A 17,646-nucleotide genomic window follows, 5' to 3' on the forward strand; every position below is an offset into this window, starting at 1 on the left:
TGGGTGAAAAGGGTTGGAACCCGTAACATTTTTGCTGCAGAACTATGATAGTTTGCTTAAGCGAACGCCAAGCGAACGCGTAAGAGAACCAACATGTAGGTTCTGACTTCAGTTCGCTCAAGCGAACCAGCCCTTCGCTTAAGCGAACCTACACAGGTTCAACCACTTTTGATTTTTCGTTTCGTGCACTTGGGGACTAATCCGAGCTTTCTAAAATGTTTCTTTTGACTTGTTTAACCTCTGTTTATACATTTAATCCTACTGGAACTTCATTTGAATTGAATTGGACTTGGTTTGTAAATTGAACTTAAACTTTTGAAAAATGGTCCAAGAACGCCGATTTTCCGAAAACTCGTTTTATCCGAAAAATGAAGTAGGATTGAGGTTGCATAAAGTTTATATGATTTCTAAAATTGGTTGTGATTGGTTTCATCAAGTCTTAACATGTTTTGCTTTGAAAATGGGATTCTTTTGTAAAAATGACAAAGAAAGACGAACTTTGGGAATTTCGTGATTTCGTCGTGTTTGGCCGGTGAAACGTAATTGTATGCTCTACTGCACTTATATGTGGTCCAGAGGTATACTTAGTTGAGGCATTGAATCTTGTTTACTTGGTTTTGATTCAAAAGCTTCAATTATTTTAAAATGGTGAAGTTAGAGACGAACTTTGATGAAAATGGTTTTACGAGCCGAATGCTTTATGAATTCTCTAAGGATAGTTTGATATGATTGTAAGAAGATGTTTGAATGATTGTAGGTGAAGAATATGATGTTTGTTATCATGTGTTGTATTGAATGTAGTTGTTGAACTTTATGATAAAGTTGAATGTTGATGATAGCCGTTGATGATAGTCGTTGATTATAGTCGTTGAATATAGCCGTTGAATTGTTGTGACATATGCATAGTGGATTGAGTCATATGTTCATGCATCATATGTCGTGTCGGATGTTATATCCATATTGCCGTTGACTATAGCCGTTGATAATGATGTTTTTGTTGCATCATGGGTGACGACCTTGAGGAGATTTGGTACCACATGCATATATGCGTCGAGTTAGGCGCATATCATTATAGCATGAGTCTTGAATGTTGCATTTAATGATGAATGTAATGAAGGTGTGGTTGATGTATGTGTGATGAATGCATATACTTGTGTTATTCGGAAATGTTATGTGAATGAATATGTGGAGGTTAATTATTCATGTTATTAAGTGAAGAATTGAAATGATATATATATTCCTAGTTGTTTGTATTGATTATGATTAATGTAATGCTAACCTCCAGTGGTTTTGACCGCCTACCTGTCTATATGGATGGGTAGACGCTGTGCAGGAGTAGTCGCTTTGGTGAGTGCTTGGATAGGTGGAGCTATCTCCGCTATCGTTTGGAGTCGTAGGTTTAGGCTCTGATTAGGATTGTCGTGTCTTATGTTTATTGTCGGATTTGTTTTATTTTGTTGAGGTTTGTCCACGTGTTGGGACTTGGAGAATTTTTATATTGTTGAGGATTCGATGAGAAAACCACACCAATAACAACTTGATGTGTGGAGCAAGGGATAATTAAGCAACCAAAATCAAAGTGTATGGAACAATTAACACAAGTCAAAAGTAGAAAACAACAGCGAAAGAAGAAGAAGAGAGAACACAAAGAATTTGTTGACCCAGTTCAGTCCAAATTGACCTAGTCTGGGGGAGAGAGCAGCCCTCCGTTCCACTATATGATGAGTAGCGTTACAAAGAGATGGATTACAAGAATAAGTCTCCCGCCTAATTCTACCCAAATCCCAGCCTCTTCCCGTAACCAAGAGACTCAATCCTAATAGTGTTTCCCAAGGTGAATCAACCCACAAACCCTAGTTTTGTTGCCAAGAGACAAACTCTATACAAACCCTAGTTTTATTGTTGCCTTTCTAAACCCTTGTTTCAGCCCTTCTATCTCTCTTAAAATAGTCTGATACAAGGCCTATATTTATAGTAAAAGTTTTGCTTAAAAATTGGAACAAATCTGCACCAGAAAATACGTTTCTGTTATTTGCTGCCAGCACACCATCGTGCCACGATGCGACCCCATCGTGCCACGAAATTTCCAGTGACTTGCCTCAAAAAACTGAAACCTCCATCGTGCCACGTTGCCCTTCCATCGTGCCACGTTGCTTCTGCAGATCCTGATTTTAAGTTAACTCTTACATATATGATGATGTATTTTGAGCATGGCATGTATATGTTGGAGATATATGATTTGTATCCGCTGTGACTGTTGAGATGTTTTATATATGCATGATGAATTTGGAGTTTTGTTGAGACGTAGCGTCTATTTCTTGAATATTTGTTATATTCGCGTGTTTTATCGCTTTAATAGAAATAGGGTGTTACAGTTGGGTTAGGTGAGGGAATCCCAAACTAATGAATGCCACTAACTTATTGACTTTTAATAATATTTGTGGTTTTTTGCAACATTGTGATTAATTCACACCGTGACGACCGCAATAGGTAACGCAACATCCGTAATAGCCTGAAACCGTGAAAACCTTAACGTGACTGCAACCGCAACCGTTACCGTTATTCACCTTAAAAAATTGAATTTCTAGGCACTAGGCTACTTGAATAAAAAAATAATATCAGAAAAAATATAAGGTGTATTCTTTTTTGATCATGTGTATCACGGGTATTCTAATTCACTTTACACTTTGTGCACTAGTTAAAAGGATTGCTCTATTGATACTGTATTATTTTGGAGTTCCACATTGCTCGAATTCCTCGACTATTGAGTATTGAATGTATAAATGTGCTGAAAACCTTCATTATTTGAGCTAGTTTTTTGAATGAGATTCAAACACATTACACATGATATGAGAGATGGTTCAAGGATTGCAATGTGAGAATTGAACTCAGGAGTAGGACTGACGCTAGGTTCTCATATTGTTGGATGTACAGATAATTATTCAAGTACAAGGATAATGAGAGCTAGTACATTTTATCCCAACCACCTGAACATTTTCAAATGGAGGAAAAAAATATGTTCAGGCTTGGAGATGAAGGAATTATCTGTCGTGGAGGATGTCAACAAATTACTCGAGAAGGTATTGACAATAAGCGTAGAAATCCCATTATGAACCTTTTCTCTAATCAATGACAATCAGTTTCCAAGTGTTACGTTCACTCATGGAATACATGATTTGAGGCAATATGTAATATACTCTGGCTATCACGCTATAGGAAGATTGAGGGTCGTGAGCAAGTATGGAGAGTGTCCCGAACTCAACTTTCAGAGGAAGATCGAGAAGCATTTTATTGTTTCGTTGCTCTCCAAAAAATGAGAGATGATCCTAACAAGAAACAAAATCCAGGGATAGATCTTCTAGAATCAATGTAGTCATCCCAATCTGCATTTGAGTATCCGAAGATTCATAGTTTTGAGTTTCTGGGAAACATGATATCCGCCCAAGATTATGCTCGATATTCCTAATCATTTTACAAACTGCATTATAGTCTGTCAAAGTGGGATTTTGGAGGATTTGTCTTAATTGTTGTGCGGAAATAGTTATCTCTAGCCTTGTTGTGTTTAAGTAAAGGAGTTTTCCAATAAGGTGCTTGTAGGAAGCAATATCCTCGAAAGGTTTTCCGATCCCCTTGTTGCTAGGTCTAGTGATGAATCCGAGTATAGGGTATGGCACACGCTACTTCTAATATTCTCTTGTTGCAATCTTTCGTGACTGAATTGAATATCAGTGTTGTTCTATTCTCTCAAGATTCAATCCTCCATGTTAGGATAAACTACTTAATTTTGTGGTAGAATTCAAGTGGATTAAGAAAGAACAACGTGAAAGAGAGAGAATAGATTAAGGAGAAAAGAGATTATGGAAATTTTACTCAACTGATATGAGTGATACATTTGATTCACTTAGTACACATTCTCAATACAATGCATCCATCACTTATATACACAAATCAAAACTTCTAACTAATTATGGTTACTTGACCACCAAGTAAACCCTATGGTGAGTTTATCTCTAACTAACTAACTCATCCATAACTAACTAACTTCTAGCTAGTAACAAATTACTTGTGCTAATCTAAACTATATACTCATACTGGGTATACACTAGATTACTGCACCAATGCATTCTACGTGACGATCCTCTAGACCTCGGATCCTTTGCACCTCTAGATCCTTTGTACCTCCGGATCCTCTTTACCTCTAGAATCAATTATTTCAAGTCCAAATACATGGTAGGACTAAGCATCCAGAACTTGATATTCTCTTTATAAGGGAAAAAGTTGCTGCAAAGTCATTTGATGGGCAACCAAGCCTCTTTCTACATCAAAGTTTCTAGAAAATTGTGATAAAATGAAAGTCTCTTCACACATTACAAGAGAAAGAAATAGAGAAAATGATGTGATAAATGTAATATGTTGCTGATGTGATAGAAAAAGAGTGATAAAGATAAAATAAGATGTTGAATGATGGCGGGGTAATGCATGCACTTTTTTTTTTTTAGGAAATTTGTGTGCGCGACAGTGATACACATGCGAAACTGCACTTGCATGTGAAGACAGATCCTATTTTCTATAATTAAGTCTCCCTCAAAAGTGTATACAAATAATTTTCTCTCATGTGTTCTGTCTTGTTCTTCGTTTTCCATTTCAACCCCTCTCTGTTTACGTACCCTTTGCTAGTTTTTCTGTCGTTCATGATACATAGGAGAAGCTTAATACTAATAATAATAATCCTTAGTCTCATAAAACATAAACAAAAATAAGAGCATGGTAAAATATAACAATCCTTAGTAAATTTTTTATTCTTTCTTGATAGAAAACATTTATCAAGTATGCTACAATAAATTAGTTGTGTTCACGTGATAAATAAACCAAGCAATTACATTTTCTCAATTAAAATTAGGGACAAAAAACACGCATTACTAGTTCACTATATTTGGTACATAATTAAAGACAAATTTAACATATACTTTCCTAATTATTTTTGTCCCTAATTCAATATTTTATCTATAATTACATTTTTTTTATTTAGAAATAATATAATAATAGCTAAAAATAATTATCCAAATCTGAGATTATGATTAGAAAAACAGATTATGATTGATGAGATCCTACAAAGCACAGCATGGCATATAGTTGCTAACATGGAAGTTATCATTCTTGCTTCTTTCCCTGTATAGATCCAGCTAAATCTCATGCATGAAGACCTAAGATCAAGCAAAAAAACCACAACCAAACAACCAAATAACACAACCCTATACCTTCTTTTTTCTCATTATATTGTTTTTCTTTCTTCAAATTTATTCATAAATGATTAATTAGGATGTTCATAAAAACATTACAATTATTGTAAAAGGAAAACATAAAGGTCTTTGCAGCATTTGGATCCGACATTGTTTTTTGTCGGACCCACATGTACATTTTCTTCTCTCTCCCTCGTATTGTTGTTCAGAAGAGGGAGAGATAGAGACCATATTCTACCAACTGAATTTGAAACTTTCATTTTCTTCTCTGCCATAATCCCAACACTTTTCAGGTATGTTACTTTCACCAAGAATGCCATTATATATATTCATTTCAAAGTTATTTATTGAATATATAATAATTAAAGGGTTCTGGTATTTTTATTTCTACTTCTCAATCAAATAAACTTGTTGTGTGTTTTTACATGTTCTTTGTTGTTTGTAAATTCTGCATATTGTTTCTCAATCTTGATTCTTGTGTTCCAATATATAACTTTTTCTTTTCACATAATAAAATTTATTTATTTACAATTTGTCTTGTCAATTATGATAGAAATAAGATGAATTCTGCATAGAGATAATGCGTTTCTTGAAATATTGAAAACATTGTTTTGATTTTTCTTTATAAAACTTTATAAAATATTCGATCAATTTTTTCAATGCCTTTTCAAAACTTCCATAATATTGCTTCTAATATTTATTTACATTTTTCCATTTTGTTTTTCTATTAATTCTTCAATGTTATATAAACAACCTTTTAATGTTACTGAACAGGCATTGAACACAACATAATTATATCTATTCCTTTTCAAGGTTGTTAATATGTAATTCTCTTTTCTCCTAAAAAAAATGTGTCATTCTCTTTTCTATTTGTTTATATGCTTTTGGCTTGTCTCATGTCACACTTGTGGATTCTCTTGATTCTTCAGCTTTTTTCCACACACTATGTAGCACGGATACGGACACTAGACACGACTCGGACACCGACATGCCAACACCGCTAATAATTTGAGAAAATCACAGAATTTAGTGTAACTATATGCGTCGGTGTCATGTCGGTGTCGGACACGACACCAAGATACGCTTAATCTGAGAAGTGTCCGTGCTTCATAGTCCATACACAACAATTGATGCAACTTCCTTGAAACAACCTCAAAATATACCCTTTGTCCATGCTTTATTCCTTCACTACATATATATATTTTTCTGCTTATGACAATTTATGCAATGGTATTTAAGTCTTTCTTTACCAAAGGGTTAAATTGAACTTCATTTCAAAGGTAGAAGCTACTTTCACCATATTGAAGTTTATATTACATTATGTATCATACATACCATACAAAAAATTTCTCACCTTTGATTTTCATGGAAAATAAAAGGTTTTAGAATATCTATGCTTTTCATATTCAACATTGTTTAACAATGTTTTACTTGTTTCCTTGTTTGCAAAAATTATGAAAACAACTTATAACATATTCATAAGCTTTTTCAGCTTATTTCCATTAGCTATCCAGAATAGCTTATGAAAACAACTTAAAGCTTATATAAAAACTATTTGACCTTTTTGTATCTTTTGGTATACAAATATCTTATGAATAAATGCTTATCTTAACTGTTTAATTAAGCTGTATATCCAAACAGTTAGTTGTTAATTCCTTAACATCTTTGATACACTATCTAATATAGTTTCTGATCAGTTTCTTCATTCTTACAAAAACAAGCTGAGAAACTTGTGCTCCTAAACAAAATACAATGGGAGGTTGTGTGTCAGTACCTTCACATGCAATTAAAGCACCAAGAAAGCTTCGCAGAAGGATCGTAAGACGCCGTCGTCGAAAGATCTCAAGTACCGCTCCAAATGATATCAATAAGATGAATAACAATGGTGGAATGCATGTAACAGATTATTCTGTTAGTGAATATGTTCACATGGACTTTGAAAATGGCGCAAAAACAAAATGTCGAAGATCTGAAGTTTCTAATTCAGCATACCATCTTACTCAACTTGAATGGCATCATAGTCAATATGATGTTGATGCAAATGGTAGATTTTTTTTTTACTTAATTTCCTTTTTTCACTTTCTTTTTTTGAACTTGAGAAATTTAGAATGACTTTGTTTTTTCATTACTTGTTTGTAGTAATGTGCCAGGATGAGAGTTACTTCGATTCAGTCAGTATTCTTGATTCTGATTCAGATGATGAGTTCAATAGTGTTCATGGAGGTAATGAATTTAACTGTTTCAGCATAAATTCTAAACTTCAAGGATTGCTTATTATTCTATGATACACTATTTAGTACAAAGCGTTGTCAAATAGTAGGCCTATCAGCGCTATAGAGCTGTAGCGTAGCAGAATTTGAACAATACCCCTATTTTCCACGATCCGTGATTGACGACACTGCATTAGTTTCATCATTTTGCGCCATTCTGATTGATGCTTCTTTCTTTGCAGACTGTTTTCCATTGGTCGGAAGCACAGTTGGATGCATTCCGTGTGGCCACGTGGTCCAATATGAAGAAAGATCAACATGTGTTGTTGAAAATAACCGTCAATATGAAGAGTATCATGAAAGTTATCGTAAGGTTGATGGAGGGAACAACATAGATAAGTTAAAAGGAAGAGATGAAAATGGTTTTGGACTACTCAATACTCATGGACTTCCTCGCTTAGGAAAAAATCAAGGAAGCTTTAAAGGTTTAAAAGAAGGTAAAAATAATGTGGAAGAGAATGCTCAAGAGATTGCAAGGAAATCAAATTTGAATCGGTTGGCACCGTCCGTTAGTTTCAATAATCGGCCGAGCAAAAAGCTGTCGACGATTTTGAGGCTTTCTTTCAAAAGGAAATCTTGTGATGTAGAGGAAACACCTGAACTTGGTAAGTGTTTGAATTACTTTAAGGGTCTGTTTGGATTGACTTATTTTAACGTATCTACTGACACAAGTACTTGTGAGACAATTAGGTAGAATTTATAGTTATGGCTTATGACATATCCATAAACTGTTTGCACCTTATTTGCATAAAATCTCCTAGATAGCTTATGCGAAGTACTAATGCTATAAGTGCTTATAAACAATAGAAATAGTCTATAGATAAGCACTTAACTACATTGTTTATCCAAACAGAGCTTATTTTTCATTTCTTAGAAATAAAGTTGCATAGAACAATAAGCATTTTTCTATTTGCATCGCATTAGTTTTGGCTATCAGTTTAGCAACTATAATGTAGCATAGTGGTAAGTGTAGAAACATAACTGAAGTATAATTTCAACTTATTATGCTGATTAATGTAGAATTAACATATTAATATGCTGATTAAGCTCTTTGTTCTTGTATATGTGTAAGGTCAATCAAAAAGATATCTGATTCGGCCAAAAGCAGGACTGATAATTCCATGTCAGAATGGAGAGAAGTTATCTCCTGGATGTTGGTCTGAAATTCCACCTTCAACATTTCAACTGCGCGGCGAAAACTACTTCAAGTATGTTATTTTATATACATTATATCTATTCTTATATGTAAAGAGGAATATCAAGTTCTGGTATAGCCTTTTCTTTTAAACTGTTTTATTTTCAATTTTGTCCTTCTTTAGCGAATAAAATAACTGAATTTATGTAAATAATCGCATAAAATTTTATAACTTCCAATATTTTTTTTGAGAAAAGATGACAGACGAACACGTTAGTGCTTGTTTGCATGCTAATGTTAGATTATAGATAGCACCGATTTTTGTGGAAATATAATTATGCAATCATTCGCTTTTTTCAGAGACAAGCGCAAGACTCCTGCACCGAACAATAGTCCATACATTCCAATCGGTGTTGATCTTTTTGTTTGTCCAAAAAAGATACATCACATTGCCAGACACATTGAGCTTCCAAATGTGAAAGCCAATGGAAAAGTCCCTCAACTTCTTATTGTAAATATTCAGGTATTTCATTTTTTGCTTCTTTTATTCATCATTTTTAAATCTTTATTTAGTACTAGTATTATAATATGTATCATTCTTAAAATTTTGTATTCATTGTATTATATTATATGCTTTGTGGCAGTTGCCTACATATCCAGCTGCAATGTTCCTTGGTGATAGTGATGGAGAAGGGATGAGTCTTGTATTGTATTTCAAGGTTTCCGAGACTCTTGATGATAACATTTCTTCCCAGTTTCAAGAAAGCATTACGGTACATCAATTCAATACTTATATCTCTAATTTGAATTGATTGTGTCATTGTTTTCTGAATTGTAATTGCACTAGTTTTAAAGCTTCTATACATTAGTTTTACTTTTAAGTTAATATTGCATTATTGCATATAGTTAGTGTCTAGTTGAATGGTTATCAGTTTCTTACAACACATGTGAGTCGTATCTTCTGATTCATAATAAGATTTGATTCCCGGTTCTGAAAAATAGTTCGTCTGATTCACCATATTAATCTCGATTTGATAACAATGCCTAGTCGTTCTCTATGACTACATTTCGAAGTTTAAAACCGAGGTATAAATGTTAACTTGGTTCTTGGTTCTTGCTTCCTATTTCTGATACAGAAACTCATTGATGATGAGATGGAAAAGGTAAAAGGGTTTGCAAAAGACTCTAATGTTGCTTTTAGAGAAAGACTAAAGATTATGGTAGGACTTGCTAATCCTGATGATATGCACTTAAGTTCTACTGAGAGGAAGCTAGTTCAAGCTTATCATGGAAAACCTGTACTCTCAAGACCACAGCATAACTTTTACAAGGTAAATAAAACTTATACATGCACGTGTCATCGCAAAGATAATTGCGCTTTAGCGCTATAGCGTGATTGAAATTGAACAAATAGCTATTGTTCCGCAGTATAATATTTTGTTCAAAAATTGTCAAATAGTGGCTATCACGGCGTTATAGTACTATTGTGAAGCAGAATTTGAACAAAACGTTATTTTCTGCGATCTGCTATTAAAAACATTGTTTTCATATAAATGAAACTTATCACTGTCCTTCGAAATTTACATTTCGGAGCAAAACTTGAGGATGCATTAATGTAACACCTGATCGATGAATAAATATAATATGGATTGTCCTTCATCTAATAGACTTTTTGTTGTTGTAAGCATGGTAAACCTTACAAGTTACAAATAACATGGAAGTGTTTCCACTTTGTTACATCTGACAAAGAAATGATCTTGTTTATTCTGTTTTTAATAGGGTCCTAACTACTTTGAGATTGATCTCGACATTCATCGATTTAGCTACATATCGAGAAAAGGACTCGATGCATTTCGAGATCGTCTAAAAGATGGCATTCTTGATCTTGGACTAACCATACAGGTACTCTTTTTGAATGAAGTGAATGTTCTAGTTAGCCTTTTTGTAGCTACATATCAAGAAAAAATGAGCGAATAGGCAAATTAGTTCTCAAATTTATAAGTATCGGTCAAAATAGTCCATCACTTTTACGAATTAGCAAACACAACACCGAAATTGTAAAATGTCATTCAAAATTGACCCTCCGTTAACTTCTACCATTAGAGACTATGATGCAACAGGTTAAGTGAATATGTCACGTTGCATGCCGATCCTACATCATTGTCAGCTCAATTAGACTAATTTGCCTATAAAATTTAGGTCATCTTAGAAACAAATTTATCTGTAATTGCAATTATGAAAGGACTTATTAGTGACAAATAATAGTCCTTAAAAGACCTACATTTCATAGGCAAATTAGTCTCTAATTTGTTGGCGTTAATGTGGAATCAACATGGAAGGAGTACTGCATATTTAGTTAACGTGTCACATTATAATTTCTAATTCGCAACAATCAGGGACTATTACCCATTTGGGTTGGCCTAGTGGTATTGGCTTGGGATCTGGGAGTATGCTCTTCCTCGATGTCTCAAGTTCGATTCTCTCTTGTGCCAACTTGGGTGGGCTAATTTAACTTCTTCAAAAAAAAAACAATCAGGGATTATTTTCATCGATGATTACAATTTCGAGAATCAATTTGCCTATTCACTAGAAGAAAAATTGCAATCCTTTTTGTAGTACGATTTAATTAGCATCACCGTCACGTAAGCATCTGCATTTTCGTGAATTTTTTTATAACAGGCACAAAAACAAGAAGAGCTACCAGAGAAAGTATTATGCTGCATTAGATTGAACAAGGTTGATCTTGGTGAAAATGATCAAATACCAATGCTAATGACTCTTGATGGTGAATGATAAGAAGGATTTTCATGAATTGTGAGGAATAGCATTCAACAATACAAACTAATATATGTATTATAATAACTTCATTTACTTTTAGCTGAAGAAAAAGTGGGAGTTTAAAGTTTTTATGTTGGATATGCAAACTTCTTGAGTCATGTATTTATGTTCTAATGTAAGATGATTAACATGTATTTTGTACCCAAAAAAAAACATGTATTATTGACAAATGGCCTCAAAGGTAGTGTTTTTCTCGGGTTTGAATCTTGTTGATAAAAGAAGGTTGAGAGGGGAGACTCAACTAAAGGTGGTCATCAAAGTTTTATGATGGAGAAGGATCTGTCGCACCAATAACATGATCACCAAAAAAAGAAGATGACATATTTTTTTATTTTTTTGAGGGGAAGATGAAATATTTTTTTTATTATTTATTTATTTATTTTAAATTGTAAACATTTGAAAATATTGTATTATTGAAATGAATTATAAATGGTGTTATTTGGATACCACACTATGTAGTATTCTTATGACGGGTCAATTCAATATAAATATTAACATGATAATTATACATATGTGAAGACTTGATATCTCATATTCATTTACCTATGAGATATGATCATCAGACTAATCACATTGCAGTCTCTATGCATTACTATTTTCCCACTTCCAAGTAAAACTATACTACAAATACTTTCATAATAATGACCTAATAAAGAAATATCTTACATTATAACTAAATAATCATGATAAAATTTCTAAGTTTAAACATAAAAACATTGACCTCTAAAGCTTACACCAACAACGTGGCCCTGGCTAAATGAAATGGTGCAATATTTAATTATAAAAGAAAAAAACTACATTGAAGATTGTACACACTCGCACATATTAAAAATTTAATTTAAAATTTCTCTAGATATATAAGAGATAATTTATTAGTAACGTTGTTATATAGTAACTAACTCCACATGTATTTTATATGCTAGCTTAAATATTGGCACGTTTTTCCACTTTTCTATTACAATTTATGGTTTTTTAATTTTAACATATTTTGTTGTATATCAATCGTTTTAATTTGATTTATTTTCATATTCGAAATAAAATAGTCATATGATTCTTGTGAATGTGATAAATTAATACCAATAAATATAGAAATATATAAACCAAAACTATTAAATTAATAAAATTAATTTGAAATATTGATGCTTAAAGCATTAGGGAGGTCGGTAAGGGCCAAAAGTCTTCTGAAAAAATAAATAATACATAATCATTTAATCCAACACCATATGAGCAAAAGGGGGTCAATCATTTTAAAATACTTTCACTTTATTTTTATTTTTTATTTCTTGTGTACATCCTTCCTATCAAAACGCTTCACATCCATGAAATTGAAAATGAACTATTAAATTTCATAGATTTTTCTCAGCCTATAGTAAGTTACCATTTTCAATTTCTTAACGTCAAAATCATAGGAGCGCGGAGAGGGTAATATACTATGTATGAGATAATATCTTCATTTATATCTCAAATCGGTGTTTTAAATCGCCAATTGCATGCTTTTATATTGGTTTATGAACCTCTGGAATCCGAAATCTCGTTGTGTCAAACAATTACGACATTCACAATTTCTTTACCCTAAAACCCTAGGAGCTCAGTGATGATAAGAAATTAGGTATGAGATCGTTTCATCATCTATATTTCAGGTCTGTTTTAAATCACTAATTTCATGTTTTTTCTACTGTTTTATGAAATTGAGTTTGTTGTTGAGTACTACAGTGTGAAAGCAAAGAAATATTTCAAGGGGAGGAAAATCAACCTTTGGGATCTCGATGTATCACACTATGACAATGACTCCATTTGCAATTTCTTAACACCAAACTCTAGAAGCACGACAATGGTAAGAAATTAGTTATATATGAGACACTTTCTTCATAAAGATTTTTCTTGCAATTTATATATTGATGATTAAATTTAAAGAAAACTACAGTCAAATATGTTGTCTAGATTTTAAAAAAATTGATGCACCTCAATGATCATGAATATGAAATTGTACTTGTTTACCTATGATGTATTGATCTATAAGTTATCAGTAAATTAATCTCACGACGATGACTTTTCAAATATTTTTTGTTTTTTTGTACATTAAGATGTTACAATTTATGTTTTTTTATCACGAATCATTTGTGAATCAAGTTATAATGTAAGATAATGTAACATTTGATGCTTTGTTTAATTTGGACTGAAAGGATTCGTGTTGAAAATTGAGAAAGATTGACATATTATAAGGTTATTCCAAAGATTAACTATATCGCAATTAAGACGACATAATGTAATATCTTATGATATACAAATCTTTTTTGAAGATAATAAGGGTAATGATCGTTTAAATAATCATATTTACATTAATTTACTAAAACTCTATATATATTTATATATAATTGTCAAAGATGTTTACATATTTTGATATCAACAAAATTATAATTAATAAGATATTGTTGGGTCACGGGGGGAGCCCGGGATATCACCAACATTGGGTTCATAGCAGCCACATAAGTGAGTTGGAAACCACACTTTAACCAAAAACTTAAGATATTAGGTTAATGGGTCCTCTCACTTATAATGTACTCAACCTTCAATTTTCTAAACAGTGTAGGACTTCTAGATTGAAAATTTTACACAACGATCTCCCACCTCAAGTGTAGTCCACCACTTCATCATGCCTATCCCTCAATAAAAAACCATTTCATCCACAAACCCTTTCACTTGTACTGTTTTTTACACGTTCCACATCAATGGGACTCGACACTTGGACACCCTTAATTGGGAAGACTTTTGACACAGAGTTTATCAAACCATTTGTCGATCCATGACTCGGATGCCGCTGTTAGGTCATGACGGAAGCATGGGGGATCACCCACATTAGGCCTAAAGGAACCTCACAAGTTACTTTAACCCAAAACCTCAAGGTATGGATTTATTGGTCATCTTTTGTATATAGTGATCATTCTTCACTTTTCTAAGCAATGTTTGACTTCTAATTGACACTTGCTACACAACAGATATAAGTATGTAAGCAATGAAGTACTATAAATAATTATGCTTAATAAAGTACTAGGAATTCCATATAGGTGTAATATGGTAAGTGTTTGATTAGTGTATATTTTAAGTAATCTTGCATTTGATATTTTGAACGATTTTCAACGCTTGAGAAGATTTCAAAAAAGTTTGATATGGTGAAGTACTTGAAACGATTTATCTACACAATTCTAATATGTGTGTGTGTGTGTGTGAGCGCGCGAGCACGTGTGCGTATGCGTGTGTCTGTGTGAGTGAGGCAAAAGATTGTAATGACATACCATAAACTTATTATCTTTCATTGTAACAAGTATTTGGCTATGTTCAATCCCCACAAACAATATTATTTTCCATTATGATACATAAAATTTATAATGTTGGATAAGGTACTAACTATCAGTTTGGGAGGCAAATAAAAAAAATCTGATAAAGATGAAAAATGTAACATTTTTATCTAAAAAATACTAAACTATTTTATTATATTGTTACTCACTTGATAATAATAGTCAATATTCTTTCTAGCATATGTTCAAACACATTATAGTAATAATCAATAACACAAAAAATATCATAAGTTTATCAATTGAAAAAAAGTTTTTTATCATCAAACTATAATGTAATAGGTCTTTTGCCTTACTATTTTTCTCCCTTATTTATGATTGAATATTTTGATGAATAAAATAAACTTGGAAAAGAAGGAGTAATAAATAATAATAAAATATTAAGTTACCGAGAATATGAATCATCTCTTTTCTATATCAATAATTTATTCATTCATAATCAATGAGACAACAACCTGTATTTAAGAACGGAGAGAATGTCCTTGTGAGCTTAGCTCAGTTGGTATAGACAATGCATAATATATGCAAAGTCTGGGGTTCGAACCAAGCCACCACCAAAAAAAAAAGAACAGAGAGAGTATTAGTTTTCTTCTTCCCCTATCTTCATATCTCTTTTATCTTTGTAGAATACAGTTTTTTCTATTTTTAATTTGATATTTGAACTGTTTGTTAATTCATAAATTATTTTATTTCAATTATTTTATTTCATTAAAAAGTTCATCTATGGTTATTTGTTAAAATTTTTAGATTAATGTTACTTTAAAATAATGATAAATTTTTATGGTAGTTAATTTTAAAAGGATTTGAAAATATATTTTATTGGATCTTAGTGTAAAAGTAATTTACACCATTCTACAAAAAAAATGTAGGCAAGTATACACAGTTAAAACAAGTAGTATAATAAAATGGTTAACACGATAATTGTCGATGTCACCTTCAATATTATTAAAAAATCTACTACCATAACATTAATATTATTTTAAAGAAAGAACTCTGAATTTTTAAAAAAATATCCATACTTGGATTTCACATGAAAAGAATTTTTTTTATGATTTAACAAACCTATAAAAATCAAGTCATAAATAGGAAAATTTTGTTTTCTAGAAAAATCAAACAGATTTGTGAATTGTTGAAAAAGATAACTAATACAATGAACAATGACTAGATGCTTACTCAGCAAAAACTGTTTTCCAATTTGAAGTAACTATGATAGGAAAAAAATCATAGCATTTCCATAGACAGAAAAACTCCCTCTTTAATATTTACCTTTTCAGGCGTGTTTGTGACATACCCAATCGCCTAATGGATTAATTTCGAGTTTATCTTTTTGGGTTAGAATCAGTATAAAAAGGACCCTTTACTCCCCTAATTGGATGCATAATTTCAAAGTTAGAACCAATTACTTTTGAAATTTTTTGGTTTTCTACTATTGTGTGTGTTTCTGCATTCAGGTATAATTTCAAAGCCTAGTCTTTTTTACTTAATTTTTTTATTTATTATTTATATTAGTTGGATTTTAATTTTCAGTTTGATCGATTGTAATTTACTTTGTTTTTGTTTTTTTTATTGAGCGTGTAATGGATAGGTTGGTTTAAGGGGATCAAGTTAGTTTTTTTTTTTGTTCTTTATGTTTAAATTGAGATTTTATTTTTGATCATTTTTTAGGGATGATTTTACTGTTTGAAGAGATATTAAAACTCGCAGATGGTTTTGAATTATTTTTTCCAAGGTGTTGTAGATGATTGCTGGATTACATGGGTGCCAACAATGTTGGGATGTCAGTAATTCTTAATGATGCATTTAAACTTTAAATTTTTTCTTAAAAAATTCACAAGGGGTGTGGTTTTGTATAATTATTTATTTAAATTTGAGAAAAATATTGATACAATTTCTTTGGTTGGATTTGGTGAATGGTGCATGCAAGACCTTGATGGTTTTAAATTTTGATTAAGCATCATTTTTTTTAAAGAGTTATTATCTTTTATATTGTTAAATTCATTTACCCTGAGTAGAGATGCCTCTGGAAAGAGCATGTACAATTTCTCGAGTGTTGGATAGGCATAATTTTTTTTCTGTTACTATTGTCAATTTAACGTAATTTCTTTATTGTGTTTCATCTTTTTTGTTTTAATCATGTTTTAGCCATGGTTTTTATGCTTTTATTCTTTAACTTCAACAATTAGTAAATATCAGATTTGTTGGTATGTCTAATCCTTTCATGGATGCTTGATGGTGAAAATGATGATGGATTTCTTGAGAACCCATACTAGTTTTTCTTAAGAAACTTTTTCTACACAACTTTTTTTATAAGTGAGTAGGAAATGCATTAAGCGTTTTGGGGACCATAGAAATATTTGTAGAAATAGATTTGTTTTGTTTTAAACTAGGTGCCAACAAAGGCCACTTTAATATACTTCACGAGTATGAGTTTACTTGGATTGTCGTATGTAGAATATTGGACCATGAATGTCCACATTTGGCATTTTAGTAAATTTGTAGTACATGCAACAATGTGATGTTGAGGCAGCCTTTAAACTCTGCTTTAATATTGACCAAAAAAAACACTGCTTTAATATTATATTCCATTATGATATGTTTGTATTGTTGGAATAATATGTTTGCAATTGTTAAAATTTACTTGTTTTTCCCTCAAGGGAATGCTCTTATTCACTTACAATTTATCTTTATTATTCTATGAACATTATATTATTATGGTGAGCATATAAGGATTTCTACTATTTCAATATTCTTAAATATTTTAAACATAGGGACTGCCAAATACTCTCGTTGCTCAAGGTCTAGTAGCAAAA

At 31.9% G+C, this 17,646-nt stretch overlaps 1 protein-coding gene across 7 annotated transcripts; it reads left to right on the plus strand.

Annotated features, from left to right (window-relative positions):
• The first annotated feature begins 4,627 nt into the window (after positions 1–4,627).
• Positions 4,628–11,932, plus strand: LOC146904208 (DUF1336 family protein (DUF1336)). Of its 7 annotated transcripts, none has more exons than XM_085724664.1 (10): positions 4,628–5,533; positions 6,962–7,284; positions 7,380–7,463; positions 7,693–8,115; positions 8,583–8,718; positions 9,006–9,168; positions 9,290–9,418; positions 9,782–9,976; positions 10,425–10,547; positions 11,325–11,932. In XM_085724664.1, exons 2-10 carry the CDS (start codon positions 6,993–6,995, stop codon positions 11,436–11,438), a joined length of 1,659 nt encoding a protein of 552 aa, XP_085580790.1. In that variant the 5' UTR covers positions 4,628–5,533; positions 6,962–6,992; the 3' UTR covers positions 11,439–11,932. The 7 variants fall into 7 exon arrangements, with proteins under 7 accessions (XP_085580790.1, XP_085580785.1, XP_085580789.1 ...); XM_085724659.1 differs by having other exon boundaries at positions 5,399–5,533; positions 6,938–7,284; XM_085724663.1 differs by lacking the exon at positions 4,628–5,533 and adding an exon at positions 6,017–6,520.
• The last annotated feature ends 5,714 nt before the right edge of the window (positions 11,933–17,646 follow it).

This window comes from Medicago sativa, chromosome 7 (genome assembly GCF_051527215.1).
Source record: "Medicago sativa cultivar Bolivia chromosome 7, Bolivia_mono, whole genome shotgun sequence".
In the NCBI taxonomy this organism is placed as follows: Eukaryota; Viridiplantae; Streptophyta; class Magnoliopsida; order Fabales; family Fabaceae; genus Medicago; species Medicago sativa.